This window comes from Amblyomma maculatum, chromosome 10 (genome assembly GCF_055883805.1).
Source record: "Amblyomma maculatum isolate TAMU_Amacu chromosome 10, ASM5588380v1, whole genome shotgun sequence".
Classification (NCBI taxonomy): Eukaryota; Metazoa; Arthropoda; class Arachnida; order Ixodida; family Ixodidae; genus Amblyomma; species Amblyomma maculatum.
In genome coordinates, this window is record NC_139353.1 from 7,449,409 (window position 1) to 7,469,623 (window position 20,215).

Sequence of the window (20,215 nt, forward strand, 5' to 3'; positions counted from 1 at the left end):
TTTGGGAAACGCTACATTTTACAAGGTACTGAAAGTAAACTGGTAACAACCAAAATTCTTTCGTAATTCAGCGGGAAATACAATTAAAGCCGATATTTCACTTTTACAATTTAGAAATATGTGCACGTTTAGAATTGAGACATGCGGCGATGATAACAGTGAATAAACAACACATGCATGCAATCTTTTAGTACGATATTCAGTGTCATGTGTGGCGCACCTTTGTATCAGATTATGTATAACATGATATTCGAAGCACTGGCGCGCCGCTTGTTGATTTGCATATGCGCATGAATCATACCAGTATATGGTGAATCGGAAAAGAGTATCTGGCATACTAACAGCGAAAAGCACATTGGCTACAGCGCAATGCTGGCAGCATTGTTACCCCGAACGAATCCTCGATGACTGCATTTGCGCACATCTGCCGCTGACGCAAATCGCCGCGCTACCTTGGGCTCCGCAGGGGGTAGGTAGAACAAGGAAGAACACTATATGGAAGTCAGCAATCGCTGAAGTGAAACTCTGGACAAGCAAACCCTGCAAAATAAACTGTCAGCGTGCTACTGCACAGCACACAATGCACTATTATTCGATATATGCGCTTCATTGTTCCCGCGTAGGTGAACAAAGCGGGTAACCCTCTTAGGCGGTACCACGTGACCTTACGTGGCAGTGGGTGTAAAGTAGGCAGACGGAAGAGATCATAAGAGGAACATGATGAAGACGCTGTTCGTCTGTCTTTTCGTAATTGTTTTAACGGTGGCGCAAGGTGAATTCTCACATTTTCCTGGAGGGTGGAGAATCCATGATCCTTACGGAAGTCACAAGTACGCCGAACTTGCACATTTTGCCCTTACCGGCAAGAAAAACGCTGGTCGTATTCCAGGGATTGCCATTCGTCTACACCATGTGGCATCACAGGTAAGTTTCATCAAGCAGTAGTAAGTAGTGATTAGTTAAACGTGCGCCACTCCGAAAGCATGTTAGGTAACTAATCCCTATGCATTATCATCCTTGGATGGCTTTCTTTACGTGGTACAATACCGTCCGTTAATATCAAAGGTCGAAACTCGGCTACCTGAACTAGCCACACGTAGAAAAATAGATAGTCTCATGTTTCTTGATATGTTCTGTGAAAATAAATAGGAGTCTGCTCTGTGTAGCTGACCCCCAGGAAGTTCATATGTCAGTACTGATGACCTAATTGTCATTATGGCGTACACACGAGTCGATCTGTTTGAGTAATCGTTCACCCAGAAAATCACTGCCAAATTTAATAATCTGAATCGGCAAGGTTTTTTTGTTTTTTTTTTAATGCCAGCAATGCAAATGCTTTAAAAAAAAAACGGAATTGTGTTTCTTGTAGTAACGTGCCTGCCTTTTTTTGGTATTTTTTTTTTCATTCCCCACCTTGTAACAGCCCGTAAGAGCTTACAGCATTGTAAAAGAAAAAATAACGTAGTCTTCACAGTTTTTTTCCTGTGAATACTGTAGAACCACTACTTGGCGTGTATAGAAGTAAACCATGTTGCTGAACTAGTTGGTGCATATAGTATGAAACAAATTAGCGTAAAACCGCACGTACGCATGGGAGGCAGACAGGACGACGGAATGAATATAAGTGTTGATTTTGGTCGTCTTAAATCTTGAATCTCTTCTGCACGTCGCGGTTATATAAACACTGACTGAGCACTGCTGACGATTGGGCTAGCTTAATTAATATGAAAGACTAATTTGTTTCGGTCACTTGTCGTCCAGCAATACAAACCACTGAATCGCACTCTTGATCGGAATTTTTTATTTCCACACATAGGCTTCGCAGGAGAATTATGCAAAGGATGTACTGCAATACTAGCAACAGGTTATTCAAAAATCCCCCTCTGGCTATACTGTTTACTCACGCCGAGTTGGAACAACTGGGGCACTAATGTATAAAGCGGTATTTGGGAGGTAGAAATCGCTATGCCAGCTTCAGGTAAAATACACAAATGTACGTAGTATTCATTTATACAGCGACTAACATACTAACGTTCTTCACCAACAATTTAACACCGTTAGGTTTACACTGAGCGAGGAAGTTCACTCGTATCACTTAGACAACATTCAAAAAAGAAGCGCTCAAAAAATATAAATATCAAAAACTATAGTTCGGCTTGATATCTAAGTATCCCCTACTAGCACGCACGCTATGGTGTTGCATAAAGAGCTTACAATGTCCTAAGACGATCCGCTTTGAAACATAATTTTTCACAAGTTCGAGTGCTGCTAGCGCTAGTTTTCATGTTCCGCCATTTTCCCAACACGACAGCTGGAAAACTCTTAGCGGCAGAGTGAAATTACACCCGTGGAACAGATGCACATGCAGGCAGAATCCAGCCTAATGATTGCAGAGCTAACACCGCAGAAATCTGAAAATTCTAATGGAGATCACGACGCGAACTTCAATGTTGGCATCTCTTTTTTTTTTTTTCTAAGCCTACTCCTCATCACAGGTTTTAGATCAAAACTGACAAAGTAAATATGAGATCTTGCCCAGCAAAGGCAAGGGCCATACTGCTACAAGAGATGTACAATAGAATTATTAGATACAAATTAATGCATCTTGAGTATATTCAAATGACTGGAGTGTTGTAAGCTTCGATATAAAAAGCAGTTATTGAGCAATGGTTTTGAATAATATAGGTGTTTTAAACTGTTAGGGAAAGGGAACTGTGCAATGATTTGGAAACAATAAATAGATTACATTGTCAAAATATATTCAGAACTAAGTGTGAAATTCATCCATGCAACATCTTCCCAGTATATATGGGTGGATCTGCTTACATATGTTGCAGGAACAGTCATAACAAATAGCATCTGCATAAAACTACACACCTTCCTACACTGCTTCAACACCCAAAAATGAATGTTAATTATGGCAGAACAGAACAGCTTGTAATTTTGTTTTCTCAGTACTTATTAACTTGTGAACTTGTACGAAAAATTATTTGTCCTACATCGTCACCTGTATTGGTCGTCGGGGTAAAATGTTTTTACTGCTAATATGGTTTTTCTTTTTGTGTGGCTGACGCCTAGGCCACGACGAGACGATGACGGTTTATTCATGAACGAACGATGAAACAAAGCAGATTCCTTCAGTTTAACGTACAATAATTTTAAACGTAGTTCCAAACTAGACTACAACGTTTTTCTTTTATATATATTCGCTAAGGGAAAAAGAAAAAAAGGAAACTGATAACGGCACTGACGTGCTAGGACGCAGGTTGAAGAAGGGCTGGATACTTCAAATGCAGACATTGCCTTGTCGAAGCTTTGCCAGCCTAGCGTTTAGCAGACTCGAACATAAGGGCAACTTACTGGCAAATGTTTCGGGTCAGTTGCTGTTCTTTCCACAAAAGAAAAACAGAACAAGTTTCGATTTAGTGAAATGATGAAATTTAGTCTTTGTTTCGAAGAATACTCTCTGAGCAAATCGGTTTAAGATGAGAGCCTTAATTGTTTTATAAGATGCGTTCATAGAACGTCTGCTCAGGAAGTAGCAAGTGGTAGATACCACATAATTTTGCATAAAAACTGAGATGCAACCGCTTTTTGTGCATCATTGAGGATGGTAACATAAAACTTCGCTTCTCATTTAGTGTTTATTTTCTGGTCAAGTTCAATGCTAGTTTGCGAGAGGGACTCTAATCGACAACATATTGTAGCGCCCGAAGAAAAAGCGTGATCGCTTCGACGAAGACGACGCTGCGGCTGTGTCTCGCACGCGTGCTGGTTCCGATGCTGTTTTGCTGCTCTTGTGCCGTTGCCCTGTTGACCCGAGGTTTCTGCTGCCGTCGTCTCCCTGTGCGTCAGGACGTCTACACTTGCACAACAGGGTCGTCTACACTTATGGCGAACACGCGCGAGTGTACGGTGTAAATACAAGGCCATCCGAAAAATAGTAAATAGCTCGCGACCTAGCACAATCTCAAAAAGGTGCTTATTTGCTCCTCATAAAGGACCGTTTGTTTTATTCGCGCGTACAGAGAGGTATTTAAGGTGTTCAGAGGTAACAATTTTACTTGTCAGAGCAGGTTTTCTTTTTGAAGTAAATGCCAGGTCATTAAAGCATTATCCTGAAATCTACTAGAACTGTTAAATACTCCTGTGGGGAGTGTTTCGGCTCCCTAGAAGTAGATCAAATAGGGAATTTCTGTACTAATATATGCTGCTATAATGACATTCAGGATATCAAAGGAGTATGGTCATCTTCTTTAGGGAGCTGATTTGAAATGAAGCAGTTCCCCATGAGTGCAATTTTATAGCTTTCGTTCTGGAATAGAATTTATCAGCGGGCTTACAAACAAAGATTTCAAAGAATATTTCTAACCCTACAAAACATTTGAGCGAAATATCTGACAGCTCTCTTTTGAAGCTTTGAGAACCGAATTCGCCTTGACCTGTCGTCTTCTTGGGCATTCAGTCTCAATCAAATTAAAATAAGAAAAAAAGATGGCGCACTTTAACCGTGCAGGACAACGAAGAGTTATTGCTTCTCGACATTCAGTTATTTCTCGATATCGCTGGTCACATGACACAGGAAGATAGGAAAAAAACACACACATGGAAACAGTTTTACACTTTTACGCTTGCGTTATGTTACGTGCTTCAAATTCAGTTGCAGTCGTGGGCACAAAGAGAATTAGGAACACATTTTTGCTGAAATCTCCATTGTTGAAGCTTAAACGTATTCATCATCCAAAAATGTTTAGTTTTCAGACAATGAAGAGTAGCATTGCGTTGTTACTGACCCACTACTAGTATCGCACTGCTCTTGGCTGATTTCTTCTGCTGAGTGTAGAATGATTACTGTGTTTGCACTGCAGATTTAGGTTCTTTACGAGTTCCGCACGCGTTTCAAATCAGAGCATACCAAGTGACCCGCACCTTGTCCAAAGGAAGTGGAAGATTGCACGGCAAATACTTTCTGTGGAAACCCCTAGTGGAATATCTTGAGGGTTTCGGCCCTCCACGTACACGTCCCAGGGAAGGCAAGAATTTTTGAACACAGCAAGGGTCTCGAAGATTCCCTGTAATCCATTTCAGGTTCACCATAGCCCAAAAGTCCTCCCAACGTCACTTCCAACTCGTCTCCTAGACTACCTTTGCCCGCGCATTCTCGGCTGAGTGCATCGGCCCATTTTAATATTCCTTATATTGCTTACTAGGTAATGGCAGTTTGAACGATAGCGTCACGGATGGAGTTCAGAAACCGAAAACAAATAAACGAAGAGGAATCTGCTGACGTTTGCAGTTTTGCAATGCGAAAAGCATACAACGTTCCAATCCACAACAGCTTTTTTTAACCCAACGCGCTACCCACCTAAGAGATAGTGTATAGTGCCGTTTCCACCGTGTGTCGGCTGCCGAAAATGCCAGCTGAGTGCTGACACCATCAACCCAAAATGAACATTTTTGCAGCAGATTCAAACGTCCTCCTCATCAGGACATTGTCACGCACTGCGTTACGAATACAAAGAGTAAAAACTACATGCTTCAAATACGACGCAGGGCCTTCTTAAAACACGGGAAAAAATTCGACCACGTATTATTGTAGAATACTTTTATTGTCACAGTTCATAACAATTTTAAAGTACATAAGGCCCGATTGGTTCCTGAACTTTCCCTGCGATTGTTTCTATCATTGATTGAGCAGCGTTTTCTATTCGTAAGATGTAAATAACAATCAGGAAGTTCGCTTCCCAGAATACCTGCTGATACTTACGGTGGAATATATTAACGGAACGAGGCACGATTGTGCTTCCATTATATTCCTTCTACTGCGCGGCGTAGTAAATTTCTTTACGTCTGCTCAGGAAGTAGCAAGTGGTAGATACCACATAATTTTGCATAAAAACTGAGATGCAACCGCTTTTTGTGCATCATTGAGGATGGTAACATAAAACTTCGCTTCTCATTTAGTGTTTATTTTCTGGTCAAGTTCAATGCTAGTTTGCGAGAGGGACTCTAATCGACAACATATTGTAGCGCCCGAAGAAAAAGCGTGATCGCTTCGACGAAGACGACGCTGCGGCTGTGTCTCGCACGCGTGCTGGTTCCGATGCTGTTTTGCTGCTCTTGTGCCGTTGCCCTGTTGACCCGAGGTTTCTGCTGCCGTCGTCTCCCTGTGCGTCAGGACGTCTACACTTGCACAACAGGGTCGTCTACACTTATGGCGAACACGCGCGAGTGTACGGTGTAAATACAAGGCCATCCGAAAAATAGTAAATAGCTCGCGACCTAGCACAATCTCAAAAAGGTGCTTATTTGCTCCTCATAAAGGACCGTTTGTTTTATTCGCGCGTACAGAGAGGTATTTAAGGTGTTCAGAGGTAACAATTTTACTTGTCAGAGCAGGTTTTCTTTTTGAAGTAAATGCCAGGTCATTAAAGCATTATCCTGAAATCTACTAGAACTGTTAAATACTCCTGTGGGGAGTGTTTCGGCTCCCTAGAAGTAGATCAAATAGGGAATTTCTGTACTAATATATGCTGCTATAATGACATTCAGGATATCAAAGGAGTATGGTCATCTTCTTTAGGGAGCTGATTTGAAATGAAGCAGTTCCCCATGAGTGCAATTTTATAGCTTTCGTTCTGGAATAGAATTTATCAGCGGGCTTACAAACAAAGATTTCAAAGAATATTTCTAACCCTACAAAACATTTGAGCGAAATATCTGACAGCTCTCTTTTGAAGCTTTGAGAACCGAATTCGCCTTGACCTGTCGTCTTCTTGGGCATTCAGTCTCAATCAAATTAAAATAAGAAAAAAAGATGGCGCACTTTAACCGTGCAGGACAACGAAGAGTTATTGCTTCTCGACATTCAGTTATTTCTCGATATCGCTGGTCACATGACACAGGAAGATAGGAAAAAAACACACACATGGAAACAGTTTTACACTTTTACGCTTGCGTTATGTTACGTGCTTCAAATTCAGTTGCAGTCGTGGGCACAAAGAGAATTAGGAACACATTTTTGCTGAAATCTCCATTGTTGAAGCTTAAACGTATTCATCATCCAAAAATGTTTAGTTTTCAGACAATGAAGAGTAGCATTGCGTTGTTACTGACCCACTACTAGTATCGCACTGCTCTTGGCTGATTTCTTCTGCTGAGTGTAGAATGATTACTGTGTTTGCACTGCAGATTTAGGTTCTTTACGAGTTCCGCACGCGTTTCAAATCAGAGCATACCAAGTGACCCGCACCTTGTCCAAAGGAAGTGGAAGATTGCACGGCAAATACTTTCTGTGGAAACCCCTAGTGGAATATCTTGAGGGTTTCGGCCCTCCACGTACACGTCCCAGGGAAGGCAAGAATTTTTGAACACAGCAAGGGTCTCGAAGATTCCCTGTAATCCATTTCAGGTTCACCATAGCCCAAAAGTCCTCCCAACGTCACTTCCAACTCGTCTCCTAGACTACCTTTGCCCGCGCATTCTCGGCTGAGTGCATCGGCCCATTTTAATATTCCTTATATTGCTTACTAGGTAATGGCAGTTTGAACGATAGCGTCACGGATGGAGTTCAGAAACCGAAAACAAATAAACGAAGAGGAATCTGCTGACGTTTGCAGTTTTGCAATGCGAAAAGCATACAACGTTCCAATCCACAACAGCTTTTTTTAACCCAACGCGCTACCCACCTAAGAGATAGTGTATAGTGCCGTTTCCACCGTGTGTCGGCTGCCGAAAATGCCAGCTGAGTGCTGACACCATCAACCCAAAATGAACATTTTTGCAGCAGATTCAAACGTCCTCCTCATCAGGACATTGTCACGCACTGCGTTACGAATACAAAGAGTAAAAACTACATGCTTCAAATACGACGCAGGGCCTTCTTAAAACACGGGAAAAAATTCGACCACGTATTATTGTAGAATACTTTTATTGTCACAGTTCATAACAATTTTAAAGTACATAAGGCCCGATTGGTTCCTGAACTTTCCCTGCGATTGTTTCTATCATTGATTGAGCAGCGTTTTCTATTCGTAAGATGTAAATAACAATCAGGAAGTTCGCTTCCCAGAATACCTGCTGATACTTACGGTGGAATATATTAACGGAACGAGGCACGATTGTGCTTCCATTATATTCCTTCTACTGCGCGGCGTAGTAAATTTCTTTAGTGATATCTGGGTAGGTTGGCTCCATGGGAAGACAACGGAACCATTTAATCTCGGCACCCCAAATTCCGGAAATTACGGCCTGTCGCAGTACACTTAATAGGAGCTGGCATAATTGCATATGCTTTATTGGCTCGAAACGAAAGAAAATGCCGCTTATGACTGCCCACAACTGTGATGATTCGGTCTGCTACATCTCGGCCGCTGCACATGAAGCAGCAGCGAACAAACGAGGGGCCATACCCATCCAGGAGTCTATGTTTAATTCATGGCCATATCATCCCGTCCAGATGGCAGCTGGGAGCATTTTTCAGCTTCGCATGCTATAAGTTGTTTAAGCACTGCTTCAACGCACAGCTTCATGCAGCAAATTACCGCACAGAGCGATGATGTTCAGCCGCTTATATCACGACAAGCGCACTCAAAGTATCTCAAAATAACGGCTTGAGGGGTTAGTTGGTGCTGCATCTTATTCAGAAATGTGGCGCAACAAACACAAACACAAGAGAAGATACACAAAACACGCGCGTGTTTTGTGTATCTTCTCTTGTGTTTGTGTTTGTTGCGCCACATTTCTGAATAAGAGGCACTCAAAGTAGAGGGCGGAGAGCTGGCGGTGGTCGGGATGGCAATGCGTCGCACACTGCAATGTTAGACCGATGGTTCGGTGGCGCAGGAGAAGCAGCACGAAGCGTTTCGTGAACTTGGTGGTGTCTTCAGCGGCACAGTCTATGCAGCATACTGCTGCAGAAGGCGCTGTTAATCTAGTATCTTTACCACAGTAAGCGCGGCTCACATTATGAAAACAGATGCAAGAAATGAGCCATCAGCGATGAGAATGTGCCCCGCTGTTTGGCACTGTGAAGTCAGCTGCCGCTAGGCTACGTGCAGATGTCCAAATGTTCCAGAAAGAGTGCTTAAAATCCTTTAAATCAGGAAAAGCATTCATTCCTTATATGTGCTATTTGGAGGAGGAGCATAATGGCGTCAGGGATCTGTTTTACTTGATTTTGAGGCAAGCAATATGAAGTGTCACTTTCAGGTCCTTCTTGCGAACGACATGTTTCTTCGATGTGCGGTCGTGTCGGGCTTAACGGCGCATTAAATAGAGCGACCATTTATTTGCTCGTGTCTTCTGCCAAACAGTGGCCGACCCTGTAACTGTATCCTTGTTTGCTGTTAATTTTAAAACACGTGTCCATTGAAAAGGGATCGAGGAGGGCCATTCCTTTTCTCAAAACTAAGCGATTTCCATTTCGGGGTGGGCACACTTTGCAGAAACTCTGGATGTCGTTCAAAGTTAAACGGCTGAGCAAATCATGCGAAACTATACCAGCAATGCGGTATACAGTGATTACTCATGTATTATTAGGTATTAAAACATAGCAATTTTTTTTTAGTTTGTTGAATACTATTTCTCATGAAAAAGACCGTTTATATGAATCGCTTGATATTATTTTGTAAATTGTAATTCAAAATTATCGGGGTACTTTCTACGCTTTTTAAGTGCCGGGGCATGCGGAAGCAGTTTTTGTTACAGTGCATGTGCACGAGATCAAAACAGCATTCGGATAATGTTTCACATAATGACAAAGTCCATTTTCATTGCGAATGCATTTTTGTTTCTGTCATCAAGAGAAAAAATTAACATTAGAATGTTTTCTTTTTTTTTTGTTATTAAGGTTGTGGCTGGAATGAAGTACAGTCTCAGTTTTGATCTCGTGCCTCTAAGCTGTACCGGCTACACGGTAAGTAAATAAAAAATCATCGGGTTTGAATTTGCGAAGTAAGAATCGCTTTAGCAGACAAAAAACTATATCCCAATTCATTTGCATTTGCTAGAAGGTCGCTGTCATGTCGCTTCGTAAATAAACTCTGTAATAGCTCGATTGTTTTCATGTATTATAAAGACAAAATATATTTAATTTATTTATGTTATATTCGAAAGACGTTCAGCCAAGTCTATAGCAATCTCTAGATTTACATGCTAACCTGGATAAGAACGGCCATTTCACATTCCCTATCAACTCTTCTCTCGTTGGCGGCGCGAGTTACAAAAATAGGAGGTGGACCCGAAAATAACCGGAGATCAGCAATAAAAAGCACGTGCTTTCTTATTTTATTAAATGCAAGGCACCACTGGAACACTCACCATCAGCCCTAGTGCACTTGTCCAAATATTTGTTCGATTTTCGCAAGCACCTTGCGCCTTGTAAGAACTATATGCTCCTTCCTGAGGCAGCTAGGGTCCAAACTCAGCGTATACTCGTATTCTCAGATCTTTGGGGAAAGTACACTGAATGGATCTTCCAAGTAGCCCTGAGATTTCTTCAATTTGGTCGATTGTTCTATACCCATATTTTCCCTGGTGAAATCATGGACTTTGGTGATGATATCGTCGCTGAACGAATTGAAGGACGACTGAAACTACCCGATTTTCAATGGTATATTCATCCAAATAAACTGAACAGACACTTGCACAGTTGCGTCTTACAGACAGCATGCTTTTTGCAGGCTGTCTGCATCATCTCGGTACTTTCTACGGCGTTCTTAGTGATTAAAAAGCCATACATCATATAAGGATGTTGTTTGTGAGAGCCTGCAATTTCCTTTTTTTTTCTTCACGAGTGCACTACAGACAGGCAGAGAACTACCAGTTAAGCCACACGCGTCGTTGTCAGATAACGCCAGTTGGGAAACTGACTCAGGAGAGGTCCTCCGGCAGCGCCCTGACGGTGCACCTCATACTACAATACATGATGCGAAGTAGCACGATTGTGGTTATTTTGGGTCCGCCTAATTTCGCATTTAGAGAAGCGGCCGTGCGACCGTTAGGGGTAAGAAAATATCTCAGCGACAATCAAGAAGCGTACGAGGGGAAACGAAACACTTCAAAGCCACGTAGCGAATTCCGCTATCACCAACCATTGAAGTTCTGTATATGTATAATTACCTTCATAATTCAGCCGTTTTCGAGGGATACGGGTCAAGTACAAATAAGGTGAATGTAGCTGTATTATAAATATTACAATTAAAACATAAGGATTAATACTGTGTATTACGCAGGAGTGGGCGTGATATTAGGCAGGTGTGAAGACCATAATGCAACGTGAAGTGTTTCGTTGCAGAGTCGCATTTTAGAATTTCCGAATACGTATTATGGTCCCAGTACGCCTTAAACAATTAAGGACCATATAATTTATATGTATAAGTACATAGCACACCGTTTATTGCGCACGGAGGAGGGAATGATAGCTTATTGATTAGCGCAACAGATTTGCGCATGTGTCTTAATGATAAGAAAAACTGCTGCTTATCGGCATCGATATTCCTTCTAAACCTCTTAGAGCTTCATGTCTATTAATCATTTTATTTTTCCTTAGAACGAAATGAGACAAGGTAATAGAAAACGCAAATATATTTCAATGCTCCTTCAAAATTTTTAATCGCCAAACCTTTATATTGCCGAGTTAATACCAAACACATGTTTGACTACTCACTAAGAAGGATGCGAGGCCTCGTTCGGTGAAATCCATCACATGAAAAAACACAGCGTTCGCACTACGTAGTGCTTTGTGGTCATCACTGACTAGCAAATATTGCGGATGCTCTTTGTAGCATTGTTGTATAGTAGTGTTCGATATTAGTTCGTAAAGAGATAATTTCTTACTGCATAGGTGTTTATCGATTCGATGATCGATTGCTTATCTGAAAGCGCCCAGGTTACTGGTTCATGGTTCTTTCCAACCAGGACTACAGTATTTTGTTTTGACTCAACATGCAACCACGTGTGTGGTTATTTTAGACGTAACGGTATGTTAAGGACTCCGGTAATTGAAATTCCATTACAGCCCTCCCCTACGGCTTCGCTCACAGCCTGATTGCTTTCTGGACAGTAAGAACTGCAATTATAAAAGCTCTGGATAGCTAATTTTATTAATATCTAACTTCAGAAAGCGTTTGTGGATAGCTAAACGTTTAAGTCTACAAAATGCAGCTACGATGTAGATGTAAAGCATTTGCCTTACTTGCAAGAGGGTCGCGTATTGAACTGCATTTACCCACATTTTTCCAACGCAAAAGAAAACGTAGTCTTTAGATTTAAAGAACAAGACCACGGGCGTTATCTGGTCCTTGCAAGGGCCACCAACAATGCACCCATGCTATAGAACAGGATTTCGCTTTAGACTCCTATGGGTCTGTGAATACGTCAGTTGTCTCGTTCGCATCAACTGCAAAGAAAACATGGTGTGGTGGGTCCTGATACATGAAAAATGCAGCTAAAAACCCTACGTGTGAGCAGATCACGAGCAGAATTGGATATGATACCTCGCAACAAAACGGAACCTAAATAAATGAGAGAGAGAAGGCCGAGACCTATAAAGAAAGGAAAAGAGCAGGTGTGAAAGACGTGGTAAGACAGACAGAAAGCTGGGTCAGGAAGGAACGAATATTATGAACTGCCTCGTCAAAATCAATTAGAAGAAATAAACGCAGGTAGGCCATGTAATCTGTATCTGATCGATGGCTCTTTAAAATAAGGGCCTGTAGTCCGTTAATAAGCGTACGAAGCCTTGCAGAGCGTGAAATAGGCGGATGAGTTTAGTAAACTTGGGGTGTAAAAGGGGCTGAATGCGGCACCATTCATTCGAGATTAGCGAAGTGACGCTTGTCTCAGTGGACGTATTTAGAATGATGGTAACGAAGGTAGGTTGTTAGACGCCTTTTAAAAGGATTTCACCTAAGTGTGAGTGTTTTTGTGATAAAATACTATTTTTTGTTTTCTTTCAGTCACGCCCAAATAGCCGCAGGAGATTCCGCTCAATGTTCTGCATTATGTCAGAGGTAAGCGTACCTTTATTAAGCTGCAAACAGTTGTTATTGCATCCATGTGCAGAGTGCTATATCCAAAAATATTAACGATAAGGTAAACGTCATTTATTCGCAAACATGTCAAGATTTATTCCAATTAGTATGTCTTGCAGTGCTTGGCGGCTCAATGAAAAACTGTCAGGGCACACGGTAATGACACGATTCTCATTCGAGAGTTACCAGCGCTAAAAGAGATTTCTACTTATCTTGAGCGTCGGGTAGCCCTCGTTCCCAGACATAACACATCCTTTCATCGAAACTTTCAGTATGTAACATGCAGTATGTAACATGTAACGCATATAAAATACACCCTTCGGAAGAAGGCAATTTTCATTCAATATCGTGAAAACTGATCGGCAGCAAAATAACGAAACAAATAATTCCGTATAGCAAGCGTCTGATGCATTTTCTTTCATGTTGTGGGGCTGGCACCTCTCAACGCATTTATGAATTCTTTAAGACAAAGGACGATTTTTGTTCATGTGCATATTAAAAGAGAGCACATGCAAATTGAGGTTTCGGGCCTCCCAGACACGCTTGTGAAAAGAGCTCTACGCTATACTTCATGCTGGTTGGCTTCTATATATGGCGCACCGCCACAGGTACGTGGCACATGAGACAGCGATTGTGTTTTGCCGATGCGTGCGTGTTTAGAAGAGAAGCGGCTTTGACGTTTTGTCACCTAAAATGCCGAATGTGGTCAGACAGTACTACAAGCAGTTAATAAGAGCCTTGCTAGATCAAGTTGGGTTGCTTTACTAATTCGAAATATTGTATATGATCAATACGAGAATGATATTGCAAGTACAAAATTGCTGCTACGATTTGAACTTTAATAAGGGGATAGAAATTAATCTTGTAATATGCGAGAAAACTAATCCTATTCAGGTTTTAACTTTGCTTCGCATTTTGTGCGAACTCGCTGCGAAAAAATTTTCATTCATTGCTACAATGGTACAAAGCATAAGAGTTAGCCTATCCACAGAGCGCGAACATATACAGCCCCATAAAAGCAATAGAGGAATTCACTAAATGCATTTAGTAATGAATGTAAGGCAGAAAGAAATAATTACAGTTAAAGAAGAAATATGACAAAAGAAAGAATAAACGAATCAAGTTAACTGCGTCATCAATATTTTTTGAAACGGCCGTCACGGTTTCATTTCAGCTTGATGAAACTGTATATAAATTGACGCTGAAAAAAACTTACGAAAGAGCCGCTGAAACAACGCCAGATACCAAAAGCATCGTAATCTGTTAAGCCAACGTCCGTTACATAAAAACGCTCGCTGCCATGCAGTAAATTTTATCATGCCATCGAGAAACTCAAAAAGACTATGAACGTTGTTTCATATATCTCGGTATTTTCCAATCGAGATGGGGACTGCCAGCCAACTTTTTAATCTCTGTTCGAGTCGAGAGGGGCGCTGAATGACAATCGTCAAAAAGGAATTGCGATGGAGTAGAATGCATGCCACACAGAAGAAAAATTAGTTTTTTCTGCTAGCGCCCAAATTAGAATATATCTGGTACATTCGAACGCCTTATTATTTACGGGGTCATGCGGCTTGTGCAAAAAATATTTTAGTTTCCGATGATTATTGAGACAGACCAGACAAGAAACGATATTATATCTAGCTTGAAGAAAAAAAATCGTCTGGCCTTTCAAGGACATTTTTTCTATGATGTTTTGCTCCCCTCGTGGGTGTCAATTCTGTGCAGATTTTTTTACCTATGGCAGAAGGCTAAGTGTCCCTCTATTTTTTCTAATCTTTATTATGTTTTCTTATTCTTCATGTTCCTTTCATAACAACCCATCTTAGGGCCTTTGAGATCATGCTATAAAATGAAACGCTCCGTTTTGCAGATAATGTGACGTTTTTGGCGTTGGCGTTGTGAGCGAAATGTCACTGATATACCCCGGCAGGTGGCAGGTGACATATCCAGGCGCTGATGAGTCAGCAGGTTTTGTGACGTTCCGCGACCATGTGGTCGAGTTGGCAGGCGATTGCATGCTTGGTTACTCCTTTTAGATCGAAGTCGACGCGTCCGGGCTCTTCGGTGCCAGGTTTATACGCTGTGCTACGCCACGTTCGCAAGTAGAAGCAACATGTGAAAGCGGTGCTTTGTATCGATGTCGCGTAATATTTTGCATAATATGATGCTGATTTTACTGCCTGCTTCAGGCGTGATGCGGAGCAAAGGCTTCAAACATTAGCTGAAAATTTAAAGTTGGGCTACGCGGTATTGGAGAAAGGGCACTATCCAGTGTCTTAATGTACAACACTAAGAACGCCAGCATTTTCAAGTTTCAGAATCAAAATAACCGCGAAAAACTTCTATAGTAAACTCAAACTCTCTCTTCTGCCGCATCGCGAGTACTCTAAATAAAAGAAGTGCTTGAGTACGTGTAATATTGCCCTACTGGTCTACAGTGTGGTCAGCGAATAGTTGAAGCATTTGCATAGCGTAACGACGTAACAGTGTGATAATGTATTTTGAATAAGGGTTCGTATTGAGCTGGTCTGTGACGCACGCGAGACTACCTGCAGCAGGGGGAGACGAGCAAGTGGCGTCCAGCCTTCTTTGTTGCCGGGTGCAAATTTGACACTAGATTCCACTCGTGTGCCACGCTCCTCCCGCAGTCTTCCTTTTTTCCCTTTCACTGGACATGCAGCAAAGCTCCACAGGCACAGCAGCCTGAGTTGATAGCTTACCATCTGTTTAATTACATTCGTTGAACGAGAATAACCAGCTCTCATCCACGCTCTATGCGTATTCTACATCTGCGTGCAATCTCATCCTGGTTCTTGGTACCCGCAATAGTCATCCGAACAAATTTCTTACAGTGTTGTCGAGAGCAACCTTTTAATTTCAAGCCTTAAGATTACAAGAAAATTTCAAGCCTTAAGATTACAAGAACATTTTGTATGTTTGGAAAACTTGAAATTGAGAATGTTATATTTACCAGTTATAAGACGTGACGTATGAATCATTTTGCTTCAGTAAACTTGTTTTTCCATTTCTCCGTTTCGACATAATGGCTGAGTTCACACTAAACTTCCAGGTTTGGGCACCGCAAAATCAAAAGGAAAGCATCGAATCAGCGAATAGCAGCCTTTAATTCCTATCTCTCAATGCGGAGTTTAAATAATTTCACGTCCCGCTGCCTTCCTTCTTCAGTTCGTGGGCCCGGAGCAAATAGGCAACCCATGCTATTGCACTATAACGAGCCTTTAGGTTTTATATTGCGCTAAGTAGGCCGCTAAAGTTACTACTGAAAGTAAGATTAGCCGTCATACCCGCAGTGGATTCTGTTACGCGTAGGTTTCCTATAAGTAATAACTGAATTTTCTGTTGGTTTTCCAGGCCATGAATTCTTGCACAGCAACTGTACACGAAGTGCCTTGGACAAACTTTATTAGGGTTGTAGGTATGAAATGCCTGCAATAAAACTACTCGGCTCCCTGGCTAAAAGAGAAGAAAGAGCAATAAAATTGCAGAACACGCAGTGTGTGCCCACTTTTGGTTTTTGCCTCTGGTCTTCCGTGCCCGGAATTGTTTGCCACTGCCAAACAACTCACTTCATTGATGAGCGCGATATTTCCGCCAGCACATTTCTTTGAGCCCTCGTGGTAAGTACCGCCATTGCGAGCAGAATCCAAGTTGCGTTTCTTGCTTTTATTTCATATCACGAAGCCTGATAGACGTTCTATATTTTCATATCGTAATAATAAAAATGAAGCCAAGTGCTCGCTCGTCTTTTTGTTGAGATTTACGTCTTCAGGATCGAAGGAGGAAGCATTGAAGATTAAATATGCAATTCAGAGTACAAATATGCTGGGGTGATTCATTCAAAAAAGTATCATAAATACCCTTCAAATAAAAACCCTAAGATATATAAACAATTGCCCAAAGTCGCTTCGGCCTCACATTTATGCATGTCTGACCTAACTGAAGAATAACCACTTCAATTTTTCAGGCTTTACTCATTCTTCAATAGAGCCTACATTTTATGAGGGATACATGCACGAAATGTGTTTCGTACGACGTTCTTCAGGTAACTGCAAAGCAGCAACACTCTGCGCCAACTGCAAATGCGACATCATTGCTTACCTGAAGTCTTGTCTATTGCAAGTACTGAAGAATGAGTTATTAGGTGAATAGTGAACAATGCTAAATAACGCAGTTCGTTCAATGAAAATATATTTTGCTTCTCACCAGCAAGTAATTTTCTAATTAAAGAATAAACCCGAATTCGGCACTGAAGGGCGTCGCAGTGTTGTTCCACAGAGTGTCCGGACACCGCTGATCGAACAAAAGCGTCTAACAGCACCATACAGTCACCAGGAATACACTGCTGTGAGGACAGCACTACACTCTCTCGACAAGAACTCGCCACCTTCCAGCTGCTGCGGTTGAAGGAGCAGCAGTCAAGATTTTCTCGTTGTTGAGAATCACCTCGTACATCCTGACCGCTTCTGCGCACATTCGACGGCTCAATCGAGGCCACGGACGTAACTACCTTCTTATAGAAGCTTATAGAGCAAACGTGCTCTTTAGAGAGCACAGTCAGTGGTAAAACCACCTGATTCAAAAGTTCAGTAAACAACCTTGGCCCAACCTAGGCAGCCTTTGAACACACAAATATGGCTTTTACAGTGCACTGGGGTTTAAGATTTTTGGTGAATGTACTTATACTACAGAAATCCTAAATAACGTAAATCCCACAGAAACGTAAAACGTCAGCAAAAAATTTAGGTCTATAAAATGAAGATGTCTTGAAAAACATTATAACCTACAGATGGCAATCATGATAGGGAAATTAACTTTCCGAACGCATACCAGTACTTCACTAGAACTTCATCTCTGCTCTGCAATCCCTATAAAATAAATTTTACATGCTTTCCTTTAGCGTCCTGTGGTCAAAAACAAATATAGACTATTTTTTTTAACTCTGCTACCTCTATATGGTGAAATTCTCAAAGAAAATTAAAACTTATTAATACCAGGTCTTGAAGGGATCTTAGTGCTCTGGTCAATTTTGAGGAAAGAAAGAGATTGATATAATTTGATTTCATTTTTATAACGCATGGATGAATATAAATCAAATTATTTCTTCCAGAATTATTGGTAAAGGCGCATTGGGAAACGTTTAGTTATCCAGAAGGGGAGCTTACCATTCAGAGAACTCTTAATTCGGTCATGTTTTCGTATCTACAGAAGCGTCACGACCATAGCACCAACCACAGCATCCTGGAAGGCCTTTACTTTGCAACTGTGCTGCCGAGAGTAGACATAGACATGTGGAAGATATGTTTAACGAGATGATGTGGTGCGATGGAGGGGTGAGTGCCAGTGCACGTCATAACAAATTTTAAAGTTACAAGAAATGTATTTGGCTTATAGGAATATAAAGGAGGCGAAGGTGATGCTTTTGTTAGAGAAAGGGAGTGTCCGTCAGTACTGAGGCCTTCTGTCTAATAAATACAGTACTCCGGTTGGAATTCTGCTGGACCACTATCAGTAAAAAGAAACGTAGCCATGTAACACATTCCGCCGTCCTCATATACAACCCATAAACCTGCGCATGCCTCTGTGTTGGTTTTCTAACCGGTTAGAACAACGTTTGGAAAGCTTGCCTTTATTTTAATGTCTATAAAGCGTTTCGCTTGCTTTCCGGCATAATTCCTCACATATAATCTGCTGCACGGAAAAAAAAAATACTTTCTACAAGCAGCAAGGCAAACTACGAAAACGCCAAAAGATTATTTTGAATTCGCTAGCTAGAATGAATAGGCCTATGTAGCAAGAAAGGGAGCTACAGCGAAGCGCAACCCCAGCTGCAGGCAGACACGCAACAGCTGCACTTCGGAAATGCGCCTCAAAAACGTTCTTGCCTTTATAGCCCGCATTGCTTCCAGAAAAATATGCCCTACGCGCCAGGACACACACTAGAATCTGTAACGAGATTTGACCTCCAGAAATAAGAGGCAGGCGGCAAAGGCGCCACAACAAGCGTCATTAGTATGCAATCAGCAAAATCAGGTTGTAGCGAAAGATAGCTACATGTGTAAAATGCGAATATAATATCCGCTTATGATGATATCGCCTCTAGCGGGAGTCCCCAAGAAGAAAGCACACGTGCAATATTACCACCAACAGTGGCTTCAGTATTGTGGCGCGTGTATTATGAATGCGATTTAACTAGGAAATCACGCGACATCAGAGGTTGCCTGGCGTAAGCTATTATCAAATTTGCAGACATTGACTTACGTGCAAACTTTCATTTGTAATTTTTCATGAAGGCTCCCCAAGGGACTTTTGCAGGAGCTGTTTGGCGATGTTGTCATTGGTGGTCTTATAATATCACCTGGAATTCAATAACATCGTTATTTTTATGGGTGATGAGCGGCAAGTAATTTTGACCACAACATGCTTTTCTTTCTCCTTGGATATCTTGTAGGCTCACGCGATTCCACAAAGAAGCGGTAACTACTGAAATTCTCCATGCAAGCCATGTTCACTTTCTATGCGTGAGGCTGCCCTTTCCGTGCAGTTTCCTTGCTTACTGTAATCGACGTGTTGAAAAGGCTACAGGTTGCCATTTCAAATAGAGATTTTTTCACGGTACACATTAGGGTAAGCGAAAATTGTATGTGCCATGGTGCCACACGCAATTTTTGTGTGACCTCGCAGGAAGCTGTGTTCTTCAACCGGGTTCCGAGATTCGCCTTTGCTAGCAGAATAAAAGGTTCAGAATTAACACTTCATTTGACATGCCGCTTTATTGCACATGCAAGGAGAAGTGAGCTAAGCATAAATCTTCCGGTCGAAAGTATTCAAAAAGCGGCTCAAGCATAAATCCGCGTCTCTCGCTGGCGCTGGTAAAGGAAGAATTGCATGCGTTTTCCTCGCTGGCATAGAAAAGGCATAAAAGAAAGGGAAGCAAGTACAGAAGCACGATCTACGAACAGCACCTGCATTATATCACGAATTCCAGCTCGCCATCCAGGTACGCATGCAGTAAAGCGCATTTGATGCTCTGGAGGACCTGCCAGATTGTCCTAGCTTGATCTGATAGCAATCATATGCAGGTAAAACTGATCACGTAGTGTGCTTTATGACGTGAACGGTATATATCTATATTCCCGTCACTCCCATTCGTCTATAGA

General features: G+C 41.7%; 1 protein-coding gene and 1 long non-coding RNA gene across 6 annotated transcripts in view; one reads left to right on the forward strand and one right to left on the reverse strand.

Annotated features, from left to right (window-relative positions):
* The window catches only part of LOC146175493 (uncharacterized), a 51,330-nt gene that overhangs the window by 3,162 nt on the left and 27,953 nt on the right, over positions 1 to 20,215 (reverse strand). For 3 of the 5 annotated variants that reach the window (XR_014701415.1, XR_014701416.1, XR_014701413.1), the window contains one exon: positions 18,221 to 18,318. The exons of 1 other annotated variant lie outside the window; for it this stretch is intronic. This is a non-coding gene — a long non-coding RNA (uncharacterized LOC146175493). Of the gene's footprint in view, positions 1 to 12,329; positions 12,401 to 18,220; positions 18,319 to 20,215 lie in introns of those variants that run through there. One more of the 5 variants, XR_014701414.1, reaches the window with a different exon arrangement.
* Positions 638 to 16,551, forward strand: LOC146175494 (cystatin-2-like). Its single transcript, XM_084581874.1, has 4 exons — positions 638 to 924; positions 9,851 to 9,916; positions 12,960 to 13,013; positions 16,410 to 16,551. Exons 1-4 carry the CDS (start codon positions 718 to 720, stop codon positions 16,491 to 16,493), a joined length of 411 nt encoding a protein of 136 aa, XP_084438000.1. The 5' UTR covers positions 638 to 717; the 3' UTR covers positions 16,494 to 16,551.